The sequence below is a fragment of the Stegodyphus dumicola genome, chromosome 3 (genome assembly GCF_044657685.1).
Source record: "Stegodyphus dumicola isolate Sdum_Otavi_A_Nest chromosome 3, ASM4465768v1".
NCBI lineage: Eukaryota > Metazoa > Arthropoda > Arachnida > Araneae > Eresidae > Stegodyphus > Stegodyphus dumicola.
In genome coordinates, this window is record NC_140770.1 from 36,159,478 (window position 1) to 36,179,319 (window position 19,842).

At 31.5% G+C, this 19,842-nt stretch overlaps 1 protein-coding gene across 1 annotated transcript; it reads left to right on the forward strand.

Moving 5' to 3' along the window:
- The first annotated feature begins 7,719 nt into the window (after positions 1 to 7,719).
- LOC118198095 (dCTP pyrophosphatase 1-like) lies at positions 7,720 to 19,739 on the forward strand. Its single transcript, XM_035369689.2, has 4 exons — positions 7,720 to 7,991; positions 11,518 to 11,628; positions 15,369 to 15,403; positions 19,195 to 19,739. The coding sequence occupies exons 1-4, from the start codon at positions 7,855 to 7,857 to the stop codon at positions 19,389 to 19,391; spliced, it is 480 nt and encodes a 159-aa protein (XP_035225580.1). The 5' UTR covers positions 7,720 to 7,854; the 3' UTR covers positions 19,392 to 19,739.
- Positions 19,740 to 19,842: the final 103 nt, after the last annotated feature.

Below are 19,842 nucleotides of genomic sequence, written 5' to 3' on the forward strand. Positions count from 1 at the left end.
GTAAATAGGAGAAAAGTATTGCCGGATGCGTGTTATGCATAGTTCTGAGAATGCCGTTGTCAAGCTCATACGGACCTGGAGCTTTACTTGGATTGAGCTTCTTGATTACGCCACTCAGCTCCTTGCTTATTGGAAGAGGCTCAGAATCAGGAATCGACGAAGTATAATATTGTTCAATACTAGTTAGTATTTTCTTCTGTAGCGCTGTAGTATCTTTGTGGGGATCATCATGCTGGAAAATCGTTTCCAGTATATGTGTCACTATCTGGGAACTAGTGTTGGCATTCTGACAGATTGACGTAGTTAGGCTAGTAGGTTTGAAGACCTTATCATGAGCAATTTTGAATAGTCTACCAAATTTTTCTGTTGCGTTCGTACAATATTTCTGCCAACATTCCAGTTTAGCCTTTGAAATCTTCCGTTTGTAGACTACGCGGTTTTTCCTGTATATCATTCCCAATGCCTCTCTTTCATTTGGATCGCGGCAACCTTGAAAATGGCGCCTAAGGGCCCGAACTCGATTTCGTTCGGCCGCTAACATGGAATTCATGGAGTTTTATTTAAAACAGAGTGACTACGCCGTTTAAGTACTTTATCACAGACCGTCTGCAATGTGTCTATTATCATATTGTATGCCGTATCGAGCTCTTCCTTATTACTTGCATTTTCAAAGGCTGCTACTAAATGAGAAACATGGGGCGCTAAAGAGCTGCCAAATTTCTGGGAATTTATGTATTTTGTTTTCCATCTATTTTTAACTGCGTAATGGTGTTCTAAGTCGATGTCGAATCTAATAAAATAATGGTCACTTAATCACATTCCAATCACTCCACACATTCCAATTGCTTATTCTTGGGTAAATGGGAGTAGTTGCTAGTGTAATATCTGGCCAGTCCTCTGCCCGTGTGGTCCAGAATGTTGGGGGACTGTCAGCTGAATTAACTATCGTCAGGCCATGGGATGTTATAAAGTTCAGAACTGGCACTCCTCTTCTGTTTCCTTCCGTTGCGCCCCAAAGAGGGCTTGCGGCATTAAAGTCTCCTGCAATAATTTTGCTGCGAACCGGGAGGGCAACTACATATTCTAGCTCAGTCAGTGCTAATGCTATATCATGTGAGGGCGGAATATAGACACTTGTGAAAGAAATGTTCCCATTAGGACTCTCAAGCTGAATGGTGATTGAGTATTCTCCTTTGTACAATTGTAATGGTGTGAGTGGACCGTTGTACACTATTGCTGCCAGATTACTGGTTGATTGAAATATTTTAAAAGAACTCATACCTACAATTTTTCCATTTGTGGTGTAATATTCTTGCAGTAGGGCCACTGGAAAGTTATTTTCCATTATAATTTGGGCTGCGTTGTTTGTTGCAGCCTGGCATCTCTGGAGATTCCCCTGTAAGACGGAAAAACCCTGAAGTATACTTTTGTGTACAAGACCCTGCATTTTGCTTAATGTTGATAAGCTGCTCTGAGGCGACTGAGCTCTGCTTTGTATGCTGGGCATATTCCTGCACTTGCCGAGTGTGTTACTTCGTATGCTGTGCCTAGTTTCTTATTCGAATCTTCGCAGTTACTACAATGAGGTGTAATTGTAGTACACTTGCCAACTGCGTGTCCTTTACCACAGGTAGCACACGTGGGGGATGACCTGCAAGTGTTGCTGATGTGACCTAGTTTTTGGCAGTTGTAACACCTCTTTGAAAAATTGTCTAAACGTGCACGAGCTAAAACCAATGAAAACATGGGGGGTGGTCTTTTACAAGGTCAAAACTGCTGGTGTGAATATCTACAATTCAATTGTTATCCCCTGAAGACTTACGTACAAGTGTCCTTGGTGTTATGTGGGACTGTGTAATTGACGGCACAAGATTCACAAAAGCCTCACTTATATCGTCAGCTGTGGCCGAGGCTGGCACCCCGTAAACTATTACTGAAGTTTTTTGAACGCTGGGAACTCTCACAGAAACTGTTGAAGAAAGCGCAGGTGTTTCTTCTATTGATTTCCGAAGCACGTCTATGTGCTCCTTAGCAGTGCACCGCATCAGCAATTCCTTGGCCCGGGTAGGGCGAACTTCTTCAACTGTTATGCCTATGGCTCTCGCGCTTATCTTGGAAGAAAGCTGAACCCTAACCTGCTCAGGGGTTCGATCTGTGTTCGTTGGGCTTAATTAGCAACACGTGCTCGGATTTCTTTTTTCCAAGCGGCTTTGTATGGCGTTTTTTCTTTAGAACTTCAGTGAAAGGAAGCTCGTTTGTATCTGTCTGGTAATATGTATCACCTGTAGTAGAAGGGAGTACCGTAACAGGTGCAGTAGGAGCAATGATATTTGAAGTATCGCTCTGCTGTTGTAATGCCTGGAAATGGCCCTGCAGCTGAGCGTAATATATCTCTTGTTCAGCTATTGTGTTGCGGACTGTATTTACAAAGCTGGTTACTTGCTTCCTGACGGATGCGTTGAGTTTTTTTAGAATCTTTGAAATGTCTAATGAACAACTGCAATTGGTCACAAATAAGATTAATTGCCTCTATTCTAGAGACGGGAGTAGAAGAATTTGTTGTGCTCCTGTCTACCGAAGGGAAGTCTTGTTTAGCGCGTGTGGAGCTAAATGGGTCCGCTGAAGTAGTTGGCGTATCTGGATGCATATTTAAATCACAGTAATGCACATAGAGTAATTATAAGCGCAGTAAAAAGCACTGAAATTATAGTAATATGTGGGAACACAAAGTAAGTGAAAGCGCAGTTTATACCACTGAGGATATGGTTTCAGGTGACAACACTTGCGTGCTTGCGAGAACTAGCGCTAATAGCAGGGAGGTGAATACTAACAGAGAAGGAAAAAAAACCGCCAGAAGCGCACTATAACATTACAAAATTGAAATGAAAAATAGTAACTTATACTTACTTCTTTGTTTGACTTCTGAATCAGTTATACTTAGCAAATTACTTAGCAAAAAAAGTTGCAGGTACACAATAAAATTGCAGTTAAAAAAAATTTTAAGCAAATTAAAACACAGTTATTCACGATAAAATTCAGTACCAACTGATATTAAGCATTCATTAATTTTAGTATATATTAACAATAATGAAGGTCATAATTATATTACTGGTAATTATAATAAACAAAATAAAATATATGCTAATGCACACTTAATAAGTTCAATAAGTTCGTATTAGTTAACAAGTTCATAAGTCAGCAGAATTTTTATAGTAGCTACTATTACAGAAATATTTATCACATAACCCTGAAGATAAGTTCAGAGCAATAGAAAGTTCTTTCCTAGAGTCTGAATTTAGAATAAATTAATTCAAGTAGTGGGCTGAACTAGTGAATACTTCAAGGTAAATAAATGCAGTATACCTTTTGCAGTCTTCTCTTGATTGTGTATAATCCAAACAGCGGGAGTACTATAATATGTAGGAGTATCATAGCAAAGCTAGGGTAGTTATCACTTATTAAGGAAACGCCATTATCCTTTCAACTGTAACTTGGGATCCTCTCGAGGCCGATAGCCTGGAGAGGGGGCTTTTTAACAAGTCTCAAACAGACCCCCTACTTCTTTAAGGCAGCTCTCCTCCCCTACTTCTACAGAAGAGGCGAGGGGGTGAATACGTTCTTTATAGGGACCGTATACTTTCTGCAGGGATCTCCTTAGATTAAGTTTAAATTAAGTTGAATAATTAAAATCCTAAGAGCCGTAAAGCAACAAGACCTTTATCAACAAGATCTCCGTTAATCACAGCACCTTTGAGTATGAATTTCGGAAAGAAATTCACTGAAGAAGAACTTGAAAATAAATGCAAAACTGCAGTCAGGCTTCGTACAGATGTCAATTGCTTGTAACACGTGGTAAATTCAATCAATTATTAATTATTTATGAACGATATACATTATCATCATAAAATTAACACCTCCGTAAATTTGATAACTTTCTACAACTCCTGATACACGATTCGATGTTCAAGTATCGACCCTTCCGCCTTTATTTTGAAGAAATGTGAGAGCTCACAAACATGCAACTGTTCGAACGGTCGAGCGGTCCCTCCAATCAGGCATAGTTACTGTCTACCAGAGTACACGGAATGAAATTCGTGAAGAATTTATGATCTGGAATCGTAATTTCTCCTCTTAAATATCCTGCCAGTTGCGCAGATCAGATGCGCTGTAGCGACAACCGTTCATTAATTGGCAGCCAAAGTGTAAAATTTTGCATTTGCTATCGAAACCTGTATGCATATCAATTTATGTCCAATTTCCTTTATATCTTCTCGATGCGTCGGTTTTTTTTTTTTTTTTTTTTTTTTTTGTGTGTGTGTGTGTGTGTGTGTAAAATTTTGTGTGTAAAATTTGTGTGTGTGAGTGTATATTATGAACAATGGATAATTTTTTTTATTTTTAATTTATATTATTGTATTAACTTTTGGTTTTTAAATTTGATTTCTCATGGTTTCTTTGTTATATGTTGATAATATTTTAGACATACAGTAAATTTTGATAACTTGACGGTCTTTAAGTCAAATGTCGAGTAGCGAAAATGGCAAGCTTGCATTCGATAAGTAACTTTTTCATTATTAAGATAATGATGAAAAGTTACTTATGCAATACTAGTGGCAAACACTTATGTGTTAAAATAATTACACAGTGTTTTTGAATTTGATTTTATATTTTCAACTTGAAGCCATGCTTATTATTATAAATTTGTGGTTTTTATTTTCATGTCTTATTGTGAGGAATTGGATATTTGCCAGTTATTGATGTATGAAATACTGATATGCACAAAGACAATATAATATTATTTAGGAATCTAAGAAGTAGTGAAATAAAAGTTATCTATGATGTTAATTTGCTGAAAAAAATTATTTTTCTTTTTTCATTAATACACTCATTTGTTAAATAATTTTATATTATAATGAATCTTGTCTACTTAATAGAATATAAGAAATTTTGTGTAGCAAGAAACTCCTTTGTGAAACCAAAGTTTAATTTATAGAAATGTAAATTAAAAATAAAGAATTTAATATGAATTTACAATAATAATCATTTATAATTCTAATAAACATGGATTATTGTTACTTTCAGTAGAAAATAGTAAATACACATAGTGAAGATCGATAATACATTGTGACGTCACAACTTAATCCCCCCATTTGTTGACGTCATTTAGGGATTTTGTTTATGCAGCTTGTTCTGTGCTTTTATTTTATTTTTAAATGATATGATAAATATCGATTAATTCATCCAAGATCATTCATAGTGTAGTTCTTCCAGGTATTCAGTCATATAAATGCTTAAAAGTTATATTTGATGAAAATCTTACATTTAAAGACTATTCATAAAGACAATGCAACCATTATGGCTATTTACAGCGAACTAGCTATTTACAGTTTTATTGAAAGAAAATTTAAGCATCATCTTTCTGTCAAGCAAACTCTAATTCTGACTTATACAATTCTTGCTTAGGCTGTAGCTTTCAAATCTTGTAAAAGAAAAATCAGAGATTCTACTCACCAAAGTCCTACGCACTATGGTTAGTATTCTTGGTTTCTTAGAAATTCTGTTATTCACCGGAAAATTGAAATGCCAGACATTAATGATTATATTTTAATGTATTCGCATCCATTAATCATGAATGTTGGTACATTATGCATACTAAACATTCATTATTATATTTTAATGCATTTCTTTTTTAATAATATGTCCAATTATATATATCTTGATATTGCTGTAATTATTAATTATAATTTTATAATTAACTATATTGTCAAGAGAATAGGAATGATTTATCATAATTTGGTAAAAGTTTACACTTGGGTACCCCTTGTATTTTTGACGATTCTTTTTTTGACACCAAGATTTGCCGTCAGCAAGGCACAATTTCAAGATGGCTGCTACACAAAACCAAAATAAGAAGTCAAAGAATTGCACAAACTTGGTGTCCATGTACATATCGATATATTTTCACTTAAAACAAATCAGAGAATTGCACAAACTTAACATTGTGCACTGCCTTGACTTTGTCCATGGGCACATCGATTTATTTTCATTCAAAAAAAATTAGGAAGCTAAACCCAAATTAAAACTATCATAGTAACCAGAAATGGGGTTTCATCACCAAAACTGAACAAAATTTGTCGCCATTCGAAGACGCACCCAATTCGACATTAGAGCCCATAACTTTAAAAGGCAGTTCTCCTCGTAGTGACAGATTGCTTTCCTGAGACTCATTTCAATTTTTATTTCCAAAAACAAGACTTATTTTTTTTCTTGTTCCCGTGAACTTTATTTTTCAAAAAAAAAAAAAAAAAATCTATGCATATGTAAATAGTTTAATTTAGTGATATCTATTTAACTCGGCGCTCGCAGTTTCAGCTTTCCACTCCGCGCTTATGTGTGGCATGGTTTACGCTGCATTTTTACAGCTTACGTGAATAATACGTTCATACAACTGGCACATCTTCCAAAACGTGCTTAAATTTTGAAGGTATATCTTAAAAATTCATTACAAAAAAAAAATAAAGAATCAAAGTTTCTCTTATGTTGAAAATATTTATTTTTCCTGTGGATTCCAAGCAAACTGCTTTGAGATGCTCCAAATATTATGCGATTTGTATTGCACACATCTCATTCTTCAAATCATTTGCTAATTTACAACGATATATGACTACCATTCTGCTTTTGAAGAAATAGTCACTACGCATTAGTTTTTAAATTTATATTGTCAGAAGAATTAGCAACTATTCAAGTGTAAAAGCCTTCTCATAAAGGATAATTTAAATAGATTATTTGCTTGGAAGCAAATGCTTTGAATGGTAATATGCATTTGCTTCGCACAGCAGTCACTACAAATATCAGCAGTCACTACACATGAAACCTAAAAAATGGATATAGTATCCCCCAAATACAAATTAGATATTTAATTCAGGATTATTATATTTTTTAATGAAATATGGTAATGCCGATCCTAGACCGTTGGCCACCCACGTACAAAGTAAAATTGACCACTCTGTTTTACAGAAATATAATATGCTTGATAATCATTTCGCTACCCTTAAATTCGGCTGCCCACTTGCTGTGCACCATCTTGGCCCCAGCTAGGATCGGCCCTGATGTATGGTTATCTGTTACATATCCATGGTTCTGTGGATAAGGCTGCTTAGGTTAGTTGACTGAATAAAGGCGAAATACAGAATGTGTGCCAGCCAAGGAAAAGGCGCTTTCTTGGATAACTTAGTAAGAATTTGGTCCACAGAGCAATACAGGATAGACCAGCAAAAAAATAGAGAAACGAAAATAGAAAAAAGCATTTATTATATAAATGAATTTATTTACATAGAATAATGTGCAGAAAAGAATAATACCGATGACTAATCAGAATGGAAAATAACGAATTAAAATTTAATGTATATGAGGGGACGCTTAAAATGTGTTTCATTAGTAGAATAAGATTAATATACGATCTAAGAATAATATAAAGAATTTTGTTATCAGGTTAATTTCTTGTTGCCAATGGTTTTGTAGCGCTATCTATCTCTGATTGCGAAGGTTAAAAAACAAGCAAATTTGCACCTTTTGCTATATCGAATGTTAATTGGAACATTTATTTTGAACATCGCAAATAGTTTATACATTTTAGCCTTGAATGCTAGATATTTTTATGTCTAGTTTCTAGCCATAAAAGTTAATAAATAAAGTTAAATATGTCAAGGCAAAAGCAATCACAATCGTTGCCATTTCGTAAAGCAATAATTCTTTCTGCTTGAGAGCTTTAACTGCAACTGTTGTTATTTGGCGCCAAAAATCAAAACAAACTGAAACTTAAGAAAGAAAATAAATATTTTCCTGTTTTTTAAAATGGATGCAGTGAAGGCCGAAGGTGATAAGTTGAATACAGAAACAAGTGAGAGTAATAATGTCATCCATTGTGAGCTAAAACCTGAAATGTCCAAGGATTACTTCAGATTTAGTGACAAAATTACATTTGAAGACATGTAAGAGTATTTCTATCTGAACTCATCTTTTTTTTTTTTTTTTTTATTTATTTCCTGTTCATCATATTTTCAGAGTAAATTGACTTTTAATAGCATAACAATTTTTAAATTCAAAACTTTAAAAATCTTCTTTCAAATCAGTCAATGAAAAATAATTATTGTATAGTTGGTCCATTTGGCATGTGAGCTGAAATTGAATGTTGTTACAAAAGCTTAGCTGAGTTTGTAGCATAACTTAAAGCTGAGTTTTTTAGTATTTAACTGGTATCCTAAATTCTGAATTTAGTGAGATCACTGAATATTTTTAATCCACATATTAACATTTGAAGCAGGCATGAAGAGCATTCACATATTTATTGGGGACTTTGTAGAGGAGTGTTTGTTTGGGTATCTTATATCTATTTGAACAATGTATCTAATTCTTTTTTGGAGGGTCTTCATTTCCACACAAGAATGTGGATTTTTTTCACTACCATAGTTTTCCCAATATACAGTGATCTGTTTATGCTAAAACAAACCAGACATTAACATAGTATTGTGGACAACTTGGCATCATGCAAAACCTCAGTCCTAAAATACTAATAAGGCTAGGCAGATTAAAAAAAAAAAAAAAAAAAAAAAGGCGTGTGATGCCTTTAAGCAAACCAGATTACATTGTATGTTTGCAAACACATATTTTATGTTCTCAGACAAATTATGTTCAAGAACAAGTTATGTACTCTAAAAAGTAGGGTTGATCTTTACAATATGGTAACTGGTAGTTTGGCGACATTTTGGAGGCGATAAAGGTTACTACCTGGGACTTTGGTAATAATGTGAGCAGTACTCAGTTCCGATTACGCATTATTTTGCGTGAGGGAAATGAGAGATCATGGGATATGTCATGTGATATTAATGGACGAATTACGGTTCTTTAATCGGAAAAGGGGGGAAATCAGGAAAAAATGTCGAAATTTCGTATTTAGCTTTATACTGTGTTGTGTGAAACAGTGTTGTTTAATTTTTGGATCCCATGGCCCTAACTAAAGTTAATTCGAAATGGGTATTTAGGCATTGTGATAAAGAGAAGTTTGCTTTTTATTTAGCGGAGGAAGTATGGAAAAATCTTTCAATAATTTTATTAAATGAATTAGAAAAGTGTATCCGCCACGTAATCAAGATTCTGAAGAAGATTAGGTAAGTTAGTATTTTTAATTATTTGAGGATATTATTTTTATGCATTGTTCTAAATGTAAGGTGGAAAGGAATTTGGTATTATTGGGAAAATTGTTATTAGCAATGATTTAGTTTAAAGTAATTAGGATTGTAAGGTAATTTTTATTAATTTAATGTATGTGCTCATTTATATTTTAAGTAGTGGTTTTGAATTTAATTATATTTTAATGAAATGATAGTTATTTTGTGAATTTTATGTTTGTAGGAATTTGGTATACGTTTAAGTTGAAATAAACGTGCATGGAAATAATTTAAATATTTGATACTAAGTATTTGTAATGCTTGCGGTATGAATTCGTTGGTGACGTGTATAATGTAATAGATGATTTAGAGGTAAAAATTTTTGGATATTTTATTTATTTTATATGTGGAAATGTTCATATTTGTAAAGGGTAAATACTTTTTTGCGATCAGGTAATTTCATATATGTTCTTTTTACCGGGTTTAAAGATTGAGAAAATTGTCATGTATTTTCATGAAATTTTTCTAATTTATGAGAAAAAAGCAGTGTACATGGATATAGTGAAGAGTGTGCGCAATGCCATTTTTGTGCAATTCTGGGATGTTTTTTTAAGTAAAAATAAGTCGGCGTGTACATGGTTTATGTGTATGTGTTATTTTGAAAAACGTGTAAGGAGTATGGTATTGTGCACTTTTTCCCAATTTTGCAGTGAATATTTGTAATGATTAAGCAGTTTGGTACTTTTCCGTTTCGCTGGCACAAATCTCGCCAAGCAGACTTTATTGGCGACAACATACAGTATACACATAAAAAATTTTAGCTCTAAGAATTCTTTTTTGAAGGCATAAACATTTTAATATCGCTTAAAATTTTATAAAAATCCAATAAATAAAAACAACAAATTTGTAAAAAGACATTAATTTAAGAATTTACTATGCTTTCATGGTTCAACATCCTGATTCGCCGGTTCATATCACGTGACCCCAAGCGATCTCATCTCACGTAAACTACTCTACAAAAATTTAATGCTCTCAGTAATTATGTGCATTAATTTCAAGTTAAATCTTAATTTTGGAATAGAAGTTTAAATGCAAGCAATATTTCAATGCGTACGAATAGCTTACTCAGAAATTATGTAAAACTGCAGTGCTTTACTTCGCTAATGCATTCTCATTAGATTTGATGAATTTAACCCTTGACTTTACCTTTTCTATATTTTCGGCTTCGGGTAAGCGCTGTGATTGCATCCTAATTGACCTAATTACCGAAAATGGCCTTAGACATAAAACTGAACTATCTGATAAAAATTCTATGTAATTATATGCCAGTATTGAAAGAAACAATCAATCTAATAAGAAAAAGCTGCGACTTGTTTTGAAAATGAGGCGTAAAAGGTTACCAGCGAGAATATTCCGTTTGGCATTGATTGTACTATTATTGGCGACTTTATCGCTTGCGCCGGCAAAACGGAAAAGTACCAGCAGTTTTGTTAGATAAAATTTCTAGCATAAGTGTAATTCGGATAGTAGATTGTTGGAAGAAGCGTTTAGTAGATAAAAAGAAAAGAAACATGTCTTTACTTCGTGAAGACAAAATGGCGGCGGGAAAAAAAAATAGAGGGTTGCTGTAGGAGAGTTGGTCGCCAAATTTTCGCCAAAAAAACGCCAAGTTACCATAATGTAAAGATCAACCAAAAGTAGTTGTTCTCAGACAAGTTATATATTAAGCAAACCATATTACTTTGTACATTTGCAAACACTCGTATGTTCTCTGTTAGCGACTTTGCGGCAGGGTTGGGCAGATAAAATGAGAGTACCCATTTATTTTCTGAATTAACAATTTTATACTTTTCTATGTATCTTACCAATTTAACATTTATTAAACTACATGAATGTTTGCATACCTTTCTTACCGCTTCATCAGTATTCCAATTTTCCTTGAACTATCTCTATTTTGCACTTTACTGTCATACATTAATGGTGAACTTCACATATTTAAGGATGCATATCCACAGCTTTCATGCTTTCTGCAGTTAAGAACTAGTGGACTGTATTTTACAGTTAGTTGGATGCATAATTTTTTTTTTAAAATTTTAGTCTCATATTACGAAGTATAGTTAATGCCATTAAGTGCCATCAAATATTTTACAAAGAAAACCAGGAACTTATTTCACATACATGTAAACTATCAAACAATATTCAGAAATGGACCATGCTTAAAAATAACCTATTTAAATTTCGGAACAGAAATATTTTTGCTTTAAAAATTAATTTTTAATTGCTTATTATATGTGATGAAATTATGTGCATTTCAATTGTTACTTAAAAAAAGGAAAATCATATTTTACAGCCGTATTCTTCAAGAGCACTTTGTTGAAGAAAGGAATTGGAATCAGTACCATGTACCAAGAAACTTGCTACTTGCACTTGTTGGAGAAGTGGGTGAACTAGCTGAACTTTTGTGAGTTTCATGATAAACTGTATTTTAAATCCCCCCCCCCAATCTTGAAGCAAAAACATATTTTTTATAATTTCTTTTTTTAGCTATAGGATATATTAACTAAAAGCATATCTCATGTGTTAACATATGTTCAATAATATATATGTTAAAATATGCCATCTTTTATGTTAAACTCAATTCTTTAATTTTTTCCTCTAATCTTGAAGCAAAAGTGTATTTTGTACTTATGTATTATTGCAACCATCTTAGTAGAAGTCACCAAATTTTTCCAGAATGTGCCAACTCTGGTAGCAATGTACATAAATATCCTTCAGGCAACTATGCTCATAACAGTCGTTCGATCAGGCAACATCACCATTTTCGTATATATTTTCTTTTTGTTGTATTCCAAGTTTCAATGGATTTTATAGACAAATCGTGATATATTTTGCCTACTCAATCATAAAATATTATTTGTGGAATTTGTAATTTGCTAGCAATGGAAAAAATGTAATTTACTGTAAAATCGCTAAAAGGAACAATGATCAGATAATTTTGGTAGATAGCCAGTGTACAATGCGTATGGAATTCTGTGATGCTTTTTTTAAAAGTAAACAGATTGCTGTGTATATGGAGAGAACAACAGTGCTAAAAAATAACAAATTTTATTTATTTATTTCTTTTTTTTAAGTGTATGATATAATCTTCATTTGATAATTAAAATTTATTTTTTAGAATGTTTTTATTTCTTGATATATTGATAACCTGGTAAAATCCTAGGAGAGCCCACACCCTTGGTGACAAACTGGGAAAGTGCAGAATCACCCACTGCTTTATGCGTTTCTCAAAATCGCCAACTTGAAAATAACAATTAAAAAAATTGCACAGACTCGGTATCCATGTACACATCGACCTATTCACTTGAAAAAAAGTCCCAAAATTTTACAAATTTGGCATTGCACACTTCCTTGACTTTGTCCAGGTACACATCAATACGCGCGCCATATAAGTGGGTGCGCCAAGGGTGTGGGCTCTGCTAGGATCCAACCGATAATCTTTGCCGACTTATGATGACTATCAACAGTTTGGAAATGTTTTTTAAAAAAGTTGTGGAAATTGTCTGATAAATAATTTGCACCTAATAAGTAATTTTTACCTTTTCACCTGTAAAAGACCACCAAACTGTGAAAAGGTGCTTGCGTTGAAATTTAAATACTGCATACTTTTTTTTAATTTTTTTTTAGCTATGGGATATATTAACTAAAAACTGTTTGTCATTAGTTAATATGTTTCTTCATTATGAACAAACACATCTTAACATAAAATTTACTAACTTTTCAGTTCAGTATTTATATTATTAAGAAAAATGGTTTGCTGTCTACATGTGATGGAAATTTCCTGACTCGGTAACTTAATAGTTTAATATTAGAATGTACACAAGTGTGAAATCATCTTTTATAAATTAATCATTTCTGGATCCAACATTTTCATTGCCCATGGTGATCAGTACAGTTGGCACCCTGTATAAATTCAATGTATTAATTACTTCAAGCATGTTTATGTAGTTGTCAGCTCTGTGAACAATTTAGCTTGTGCCTTTTGAAAATTGGCATCTAAGGCGCAACTAACTATGTATATCACCTGTGGCTTGGAACTGGGCATGATTGTAGCGTAGATTGAAATGCACTTTTTATAATGAATCTTCTTTCTTACTATAATCTGACATTAGAGAGTTACAGGTCTGAGAAATCTCACAATATGTAACAGCATATGCTGAAATTTAAGCATTGTTCTCCAAAGAGGCTCTATAGTATTGGATGATATTTGTAATGATACACCATTTTACAATTATGTCTCACACTGCAATAATACACCATTTCACACTTTACACTTTTTAAGGTAATAAGGAAAACAAGCATAGTAATTAAACAGTTTGTTACAAAATTAAATTTATCAAAACACAAAAATAATGTGTACCATATAAATTAGTGATTGTATGCATGAGTAAACCATCGTACCATATAAATTAGTGGTATATTTAAAAACTACAATTTTAATCAAACTTTATTTTATTTTCGATTTTATCTGAGGTTTCAACTGCTCAAGATAATATCAGTCTAAATTATTTCAAATAACTTGGGCATATATCATTGATATGTATGTAATTAAATGTATTTCATCTGTCTTTTGCCATACAAACTAAGTAAACTGTCATTAATCATTTGTTACTGATAATTGTATGAGTACTTAATGAAAATATGGCTTGCAAAATATCACAGTACCATTTTCTTGAAGTGTTATTTGCCATGATTTTCTTTATGACAACTTAATTAATAGAATAACAAAATTGGATGGTAATTTAAGGGCAGTTTATCCTTTATAATGATAAAATATATAAGATAAAATACTAACTTAAATTATAATAGCTTCTAAAATCTTTTTACTTGACTATTTCTTCTTTTTATTATATTATATTTATATGATTATACTCTGTATTTTATTTCTACCCTTTTGCCTTAAGGCAAATTAACAAAGCATTTCATGCATTGGATGTATGAAAATAAATTTCTACTTTTTATTGTAAAAATAGTAGTAAGCTTATAATAAATCTTTCTAAAGTGTGTCATTTCAAAATTAATCTCTCTCGTGATTCTTATTCAATACAAGCTATTCATATACTTATGTAACAGAAAAATGAAAGTAAAGTCTTTAATTTAATTACAGTTAATTTGAAACTTTTATTCAGCCAATAACAGTAAAGCGATAAGTCTTTGTATTGATAAATAAAGTAACTTTGCCATTCTTTTTTAAATTTCCAGCAATGTAGTCTTTGCTTTTGTCGCACCTGCCTCTATTGTCCTCCTCCTCCTTCCCTTAGGTGTATAGTATGTTGTCCCTTTTTTCTTCAGTTGCATAGTGATTATGAGAAAAGTACATTTGTAACTTTGAATAATGAGGGAGTCTTTTGTTATAGTGTAACTAATACATTATGTTTGCTCTGATAATGCTGATCCAAAAATGAAGAATTGTCTTAATGGCCCTAAATGTAATTTATCTATATCAGCATGAGAACCTATAAGGTAAGGTACATGTAGAACATGTACATACCCTCCTCATAAAGTCATATTAACTGTAATCTGCAAGTTCATAGTTGTCTGTTATTGGAAGAAAAAAGCACCAGGCATTCCTTTTAAACTCTACATACCTTCAATTTCTTTATCTTTCTTTTTTACTTGTATATTTATAAATTATATATATTGCTTCTATACATTGATATATATATATATGTGTGTGTGTGTGTGTGTGTGTGTGTTAATTCATGTTGAATTACCAATTTTGTAACCGTAAGCTTGCAAAAATTTTCAGATAATTGAATCCCTGTGCAAAAGTAATTGTAAAGAATAAATATTTATGGGAAATAAGAAAAGTGAATATTTTTTTAAGCTATTTTTAGTTTGAGAGGCATTTTAGAGAATGTACATTTCAATAAAAATGAGCATGAATGTAAGATTAAATTTTGACTATATTTAACTTTCAGAATTTTTTATTAAAATGTCTATATTTTGTTTCATGCTATACAAATGTGTAAATGGAGAAATTTGGTTGTTGCAGCTGTGTTGTCTTTTGTTATATGTATTTTTATATATTACTTAATTTTATGAAGCATTAAGTAACCATATATTATTAAAACTTTGATGTCTAAGATTTAACTGTAATTTGTTGAAAAAATGTTTTGCTTAAATTCTTGTTTAATATTACAGTCAGTGGCGTGGAGAAGTGAAAGAAGGGTTACCAGGTAAATAATACTTTAAATTTACAGAAGATTTCCGTTAAAAAAATGTACAGACATTTTTTTACCGGACTACACATTTTATATGCTGTTACATCGGTCCTGAAAAGTCTGACTTTTTTTTTTTTTTTTTTTTTTTTTTTTTTTTTTTTTTTAAATATTATTTGCATTTACAAACTCTTTATACTTTTTTATGATCCTTGGAAGTTTGCAAAATCAAGAGTTTACCAAAATAGCATAGCACTCTTCTGATATTCTTCATGGTTTAGAATGCAAAGCTGCATGGATTAGAGATTTCTATATGGTCATATTTTTCTATGTTTTGTCTACATTCTTCCCTTTTTAATTTTACATTACACACAGATTGTTTGCTCATAAGCAGCTATTATATCTTAAACATTGTTTAATCAAGATGTACTGAATATAAAGCTATTAAATTTTTTACATGGCACAGAAAGAATAATATCAATACAAAAAGGGAATACAGTGAAAGAGAAAAAGGGACGTAAATGATAATGACATTTTTTGAGAAAGTAATGAATTCTTCTATCAAAACACATGAAAATATTTTAACGTATTGTATAGCTAGGCCCACCAGTGACCGAGTGGTAAAGTAACTGAACACTGGTAGTTCAGTCTGAGGTTCAAATCCTGGTGAACGGTCTGGCTGTATGGCTGTTTTTGTGGTTTTCCCCATGAGTAACATGTCTGCGAGCCAGTTTACCTTATAAACTCTTCCATGAAAGCATCCCTTCCCTTAGACAGAAAGCCCTAGTGTGCTTTACCATAATCTCAATAAACCAAACCTAAACCAAATCACATTGTATAGCTACCTGCGAAATTACATTCAAAGTAATTTTTGCACTCTTAAATGAGAGAATAAGTGATATATATAAGCAGTAAAGTTTTCCTAAATTGAATCCTGTGTTAATTCCACTAATGCATTATGTGCATGTGCAGTTGGATTAAACATGAAATTCCAAATTTATCTAGAGAAAATTTCTGTGATCTTTACTTTTTTTTCCTTACTATATTTTTCATTTTTGAAGGCCAAAAGAAATTTCAGCATTCCATTTTAAGAATCTATTCCTATTAGTGTAAACAAATCAGTTATAAGGTGCATGTAAGTTGGAACTCAGTATCATAAAAATTGAGGACAAATAAATTCTTTTTATGTGTTAATCATATTTATTCAAAATTAATTTTAAATTAAAATACATATTTATAATTAGCATTTGCTCAGATAATGGTAGATTGTGACTTTCTTAAATGGTTAACCATTTCAGCAGTGCTTCTTTAACATCCTTATGCTTGGCCATTTTAAGGTTTTTCCTTTTATCCAATTTTTATTTTTCTGAGTAGAAATTGTAGTCTCTATTTAACTATGTGGTAAGCTGGGCAGATATCTATTTGGCTACGTCCATTCTGTACTTTTTTAATACTTACCTTATCTTCAATACAGAATGCTTAACTTTACTCCTTGGCGTACAGATGGATTTATGACACCAAAAATTTCCCCCATACAGAATAAAGAGAGTCAGCTAAAAGAATATTTGAAGTTTTGCCTTTATGAAAAATATGAAAAGTGAAGATAGTTTCATCATTAATCTGTCCTGACCAGGGTCCAGCAAGGATGCATTATTTTCCCCAAGATATGTATGGTTTAAATGTAAAGATGCAATAACTCATATAAAGAATGCCTTAAATATTGCAAAGGATCTAAAGAATGTAACCTCCTCTTATTTAGAAAAGAGAATTTCCATAGCATTTTTTAAATACTGAAATAAAACAAGCCAAAGAGACAATGTTAATGAGTTTTCATTCCCTAAAAGGCAAGTTGCCTGTATAGCCCAAGAGTATATTCACTATTTCTCTTTCACTGAATAGTGAAAATTTCAAAATTTTCATCATAGCCATCAACTGAGCTTTGTCTGAAAGTTCAATGAAAGAATTTGAAGGGAATCAGAGAACCTATTTAAGCAGTTTGGCTCAATGGTCACGAATACCTTTTACAGTTTTCTAAGATTAATTTGCTCTGTACTTTTCAAGAATCTGGCATTATGCCTGCCTCACCTTTTGTTTAGTACACAGAAAAAGATAAAAAGAACAATAATGCAAAGGTTTTTCACTATTGTCATACTGAAGAAATACAGTCGCTATTATCGTAAACACAGATGATTTTAAGAGTCAGTTATTTTTCATTTAAAACTTCAAAATTTCTGGGGAAAAATATGCAAAATACAAAAAAGTGTAAGTGAAAGATGACTTTAAAGTTTGTTATATGCACTTGTCATACATTTAGAGGTTCACTATAGCTATACTATAAAATAATATTAAGTATATGGGAAATTGCCGGAACCTAAGTATGAGCTCAAGTAAACAAATTCTACATTTTTCTTCCTTGTGTAAGAGTTTGAATTCTTAATTTTTTTTCATAATGTAAGTTCATATGCTATTCAAATGAACAAGGATGTCAATTTCCAGAAAATTCTGCATAGTCAGAGAAATTATAAACTTAAAGGTTAGGAAAAATTATATTAGGGAAAATCAAAAAGTACTCATCGGTACTAATCGGTTTTTTCAAATAATAAAAAGCTTTTGTTTTAATGAGTGATAACAAATGGAACCCTGCAGCAAAAGGTATTATTGTTATATTTATCATGGAGTTTGTGTTCTGTTACTAGTATTCAGTACACAGGCATACAATACAAATGCAGATTTCTCTTAACCGTAAGGAGAAAACTAGTTTTAGTATGTTTGTTACTTCTTAAGAATACTAATATATTCTCATTAACTTTCATTATATGTTTAAGACATGAATATTTTGCAGGAAAATATATTCAAAAGCAGACTGAATTTCATACGTATATGGTTTGATGCTTAGTCTTGATATAATTATGTCTACAAAATTATTTGTATTTTGTAATATTGGCTAGATAAAACATATTATTTGGCTAGTGTCATCAATAGCATTTCTTAATTTGAGGAGGGGGGTAATATCTTTAAAAAAAGTCAAAATAAGAATTATTGTAGTCTCAGTTTCTCTTGCAGTAAGTATTTTACCCACTTAGTATCTGATATAATTATAACATTCCATAGATCTTTCCCACCTGTTAATGAGTTGCTGTTTACTTTTCTCTTTAGAAGTATAACTTTTCTGCTATATCTTTCTTAAAAAGTGAAATCAATTTCAGAAATAAACAATGTTATCAAGAAGTATTGTTAACATTATAATAAATAACTATATTAATTAAGTACCTTTTTTCTATCTAGTGTAATTCTTAGTTCCTAGCTTTATTTTGAAATATTGTAGGAATAATATTTATATCAGTTTCTTTTAGAAAATGAACACTTTTTCTTCGGAGTTTCATATTTCTTTCCAAAAAAACATTTCATACTTTTTTTAGTATTTTAGACGCATATTTCTAACATATATCTTCTTTCATTCACATCACGCTAATGAAAATTCATAAACATTTTTCACTTACTCGTGTTTAACCTGATAACTAGTTTATTATGTTTGGTTAAAGAAATTGTTCCTTTTGATCATAGAAAATCTAAGAAAATCAGGCATTTAAAAATTAAATTTCAGTAGGATTGAGAAACAATGATAATTTTATTTTAAAAAAATTGAATGACTTTTGTTAATATGCTTTTTATGCATGAAGTAAGTGTTTTATTTCTCACAGAATGACAGCTTTATAAAAATTAATGATTCATTTAAATATTAATTTAAGAAGTGTCTATTTTAGTGTATAAATAATTTAACTAAAAAATATTTATTTTTTATTTACTAGATTGGACTGAAAATGAAAAGGAGCACTTAGCCCAAGAATTAAGTGATGTTCTTCTGTATTTATTGCGATTAAGTGAAAAATGTCGTATAGACTTACCTGCTGCAGTGCTTGATAAAATTGGTCTAAATGCAAAAAAATATCCTGTAACAAAAGTATGGGGATCTAACAAAAAATATACTGAATACAAAGAAAGTTAGATCTCAGATTTATCATATGAATTTTTCTTGCTTTCTGTACAAAATTTGTATTTACTGTGCATATTACTTAAGAATTAAATTCTTACTAAGAAGTATACCTGATTTTCATATTACCTTAATTAACTTGCAATATTTATGATATATATATATTATTAATAAGGTAGTTTATATTATGTTTGTGTGTATTCATATATATATATAAAGCATTTATTTGTGTAAAAATAAAATTTAAGATTATTTACAGTATTCTTTAGATGTAACTGATTTGGAATTTACAAAAATAATTCAAATTATTTTAATGATTTCTGCTCATATATATGATAGTATAATAAATGCATGTGAGAAACTTAAGTGAGAAATGTTTATTTATTTATTTACAGACTGAATTATTTACTAGCAAAATACATTTTTATATCAACAGCTCTAGGCTAAGGAGCATAACCAGTATTAT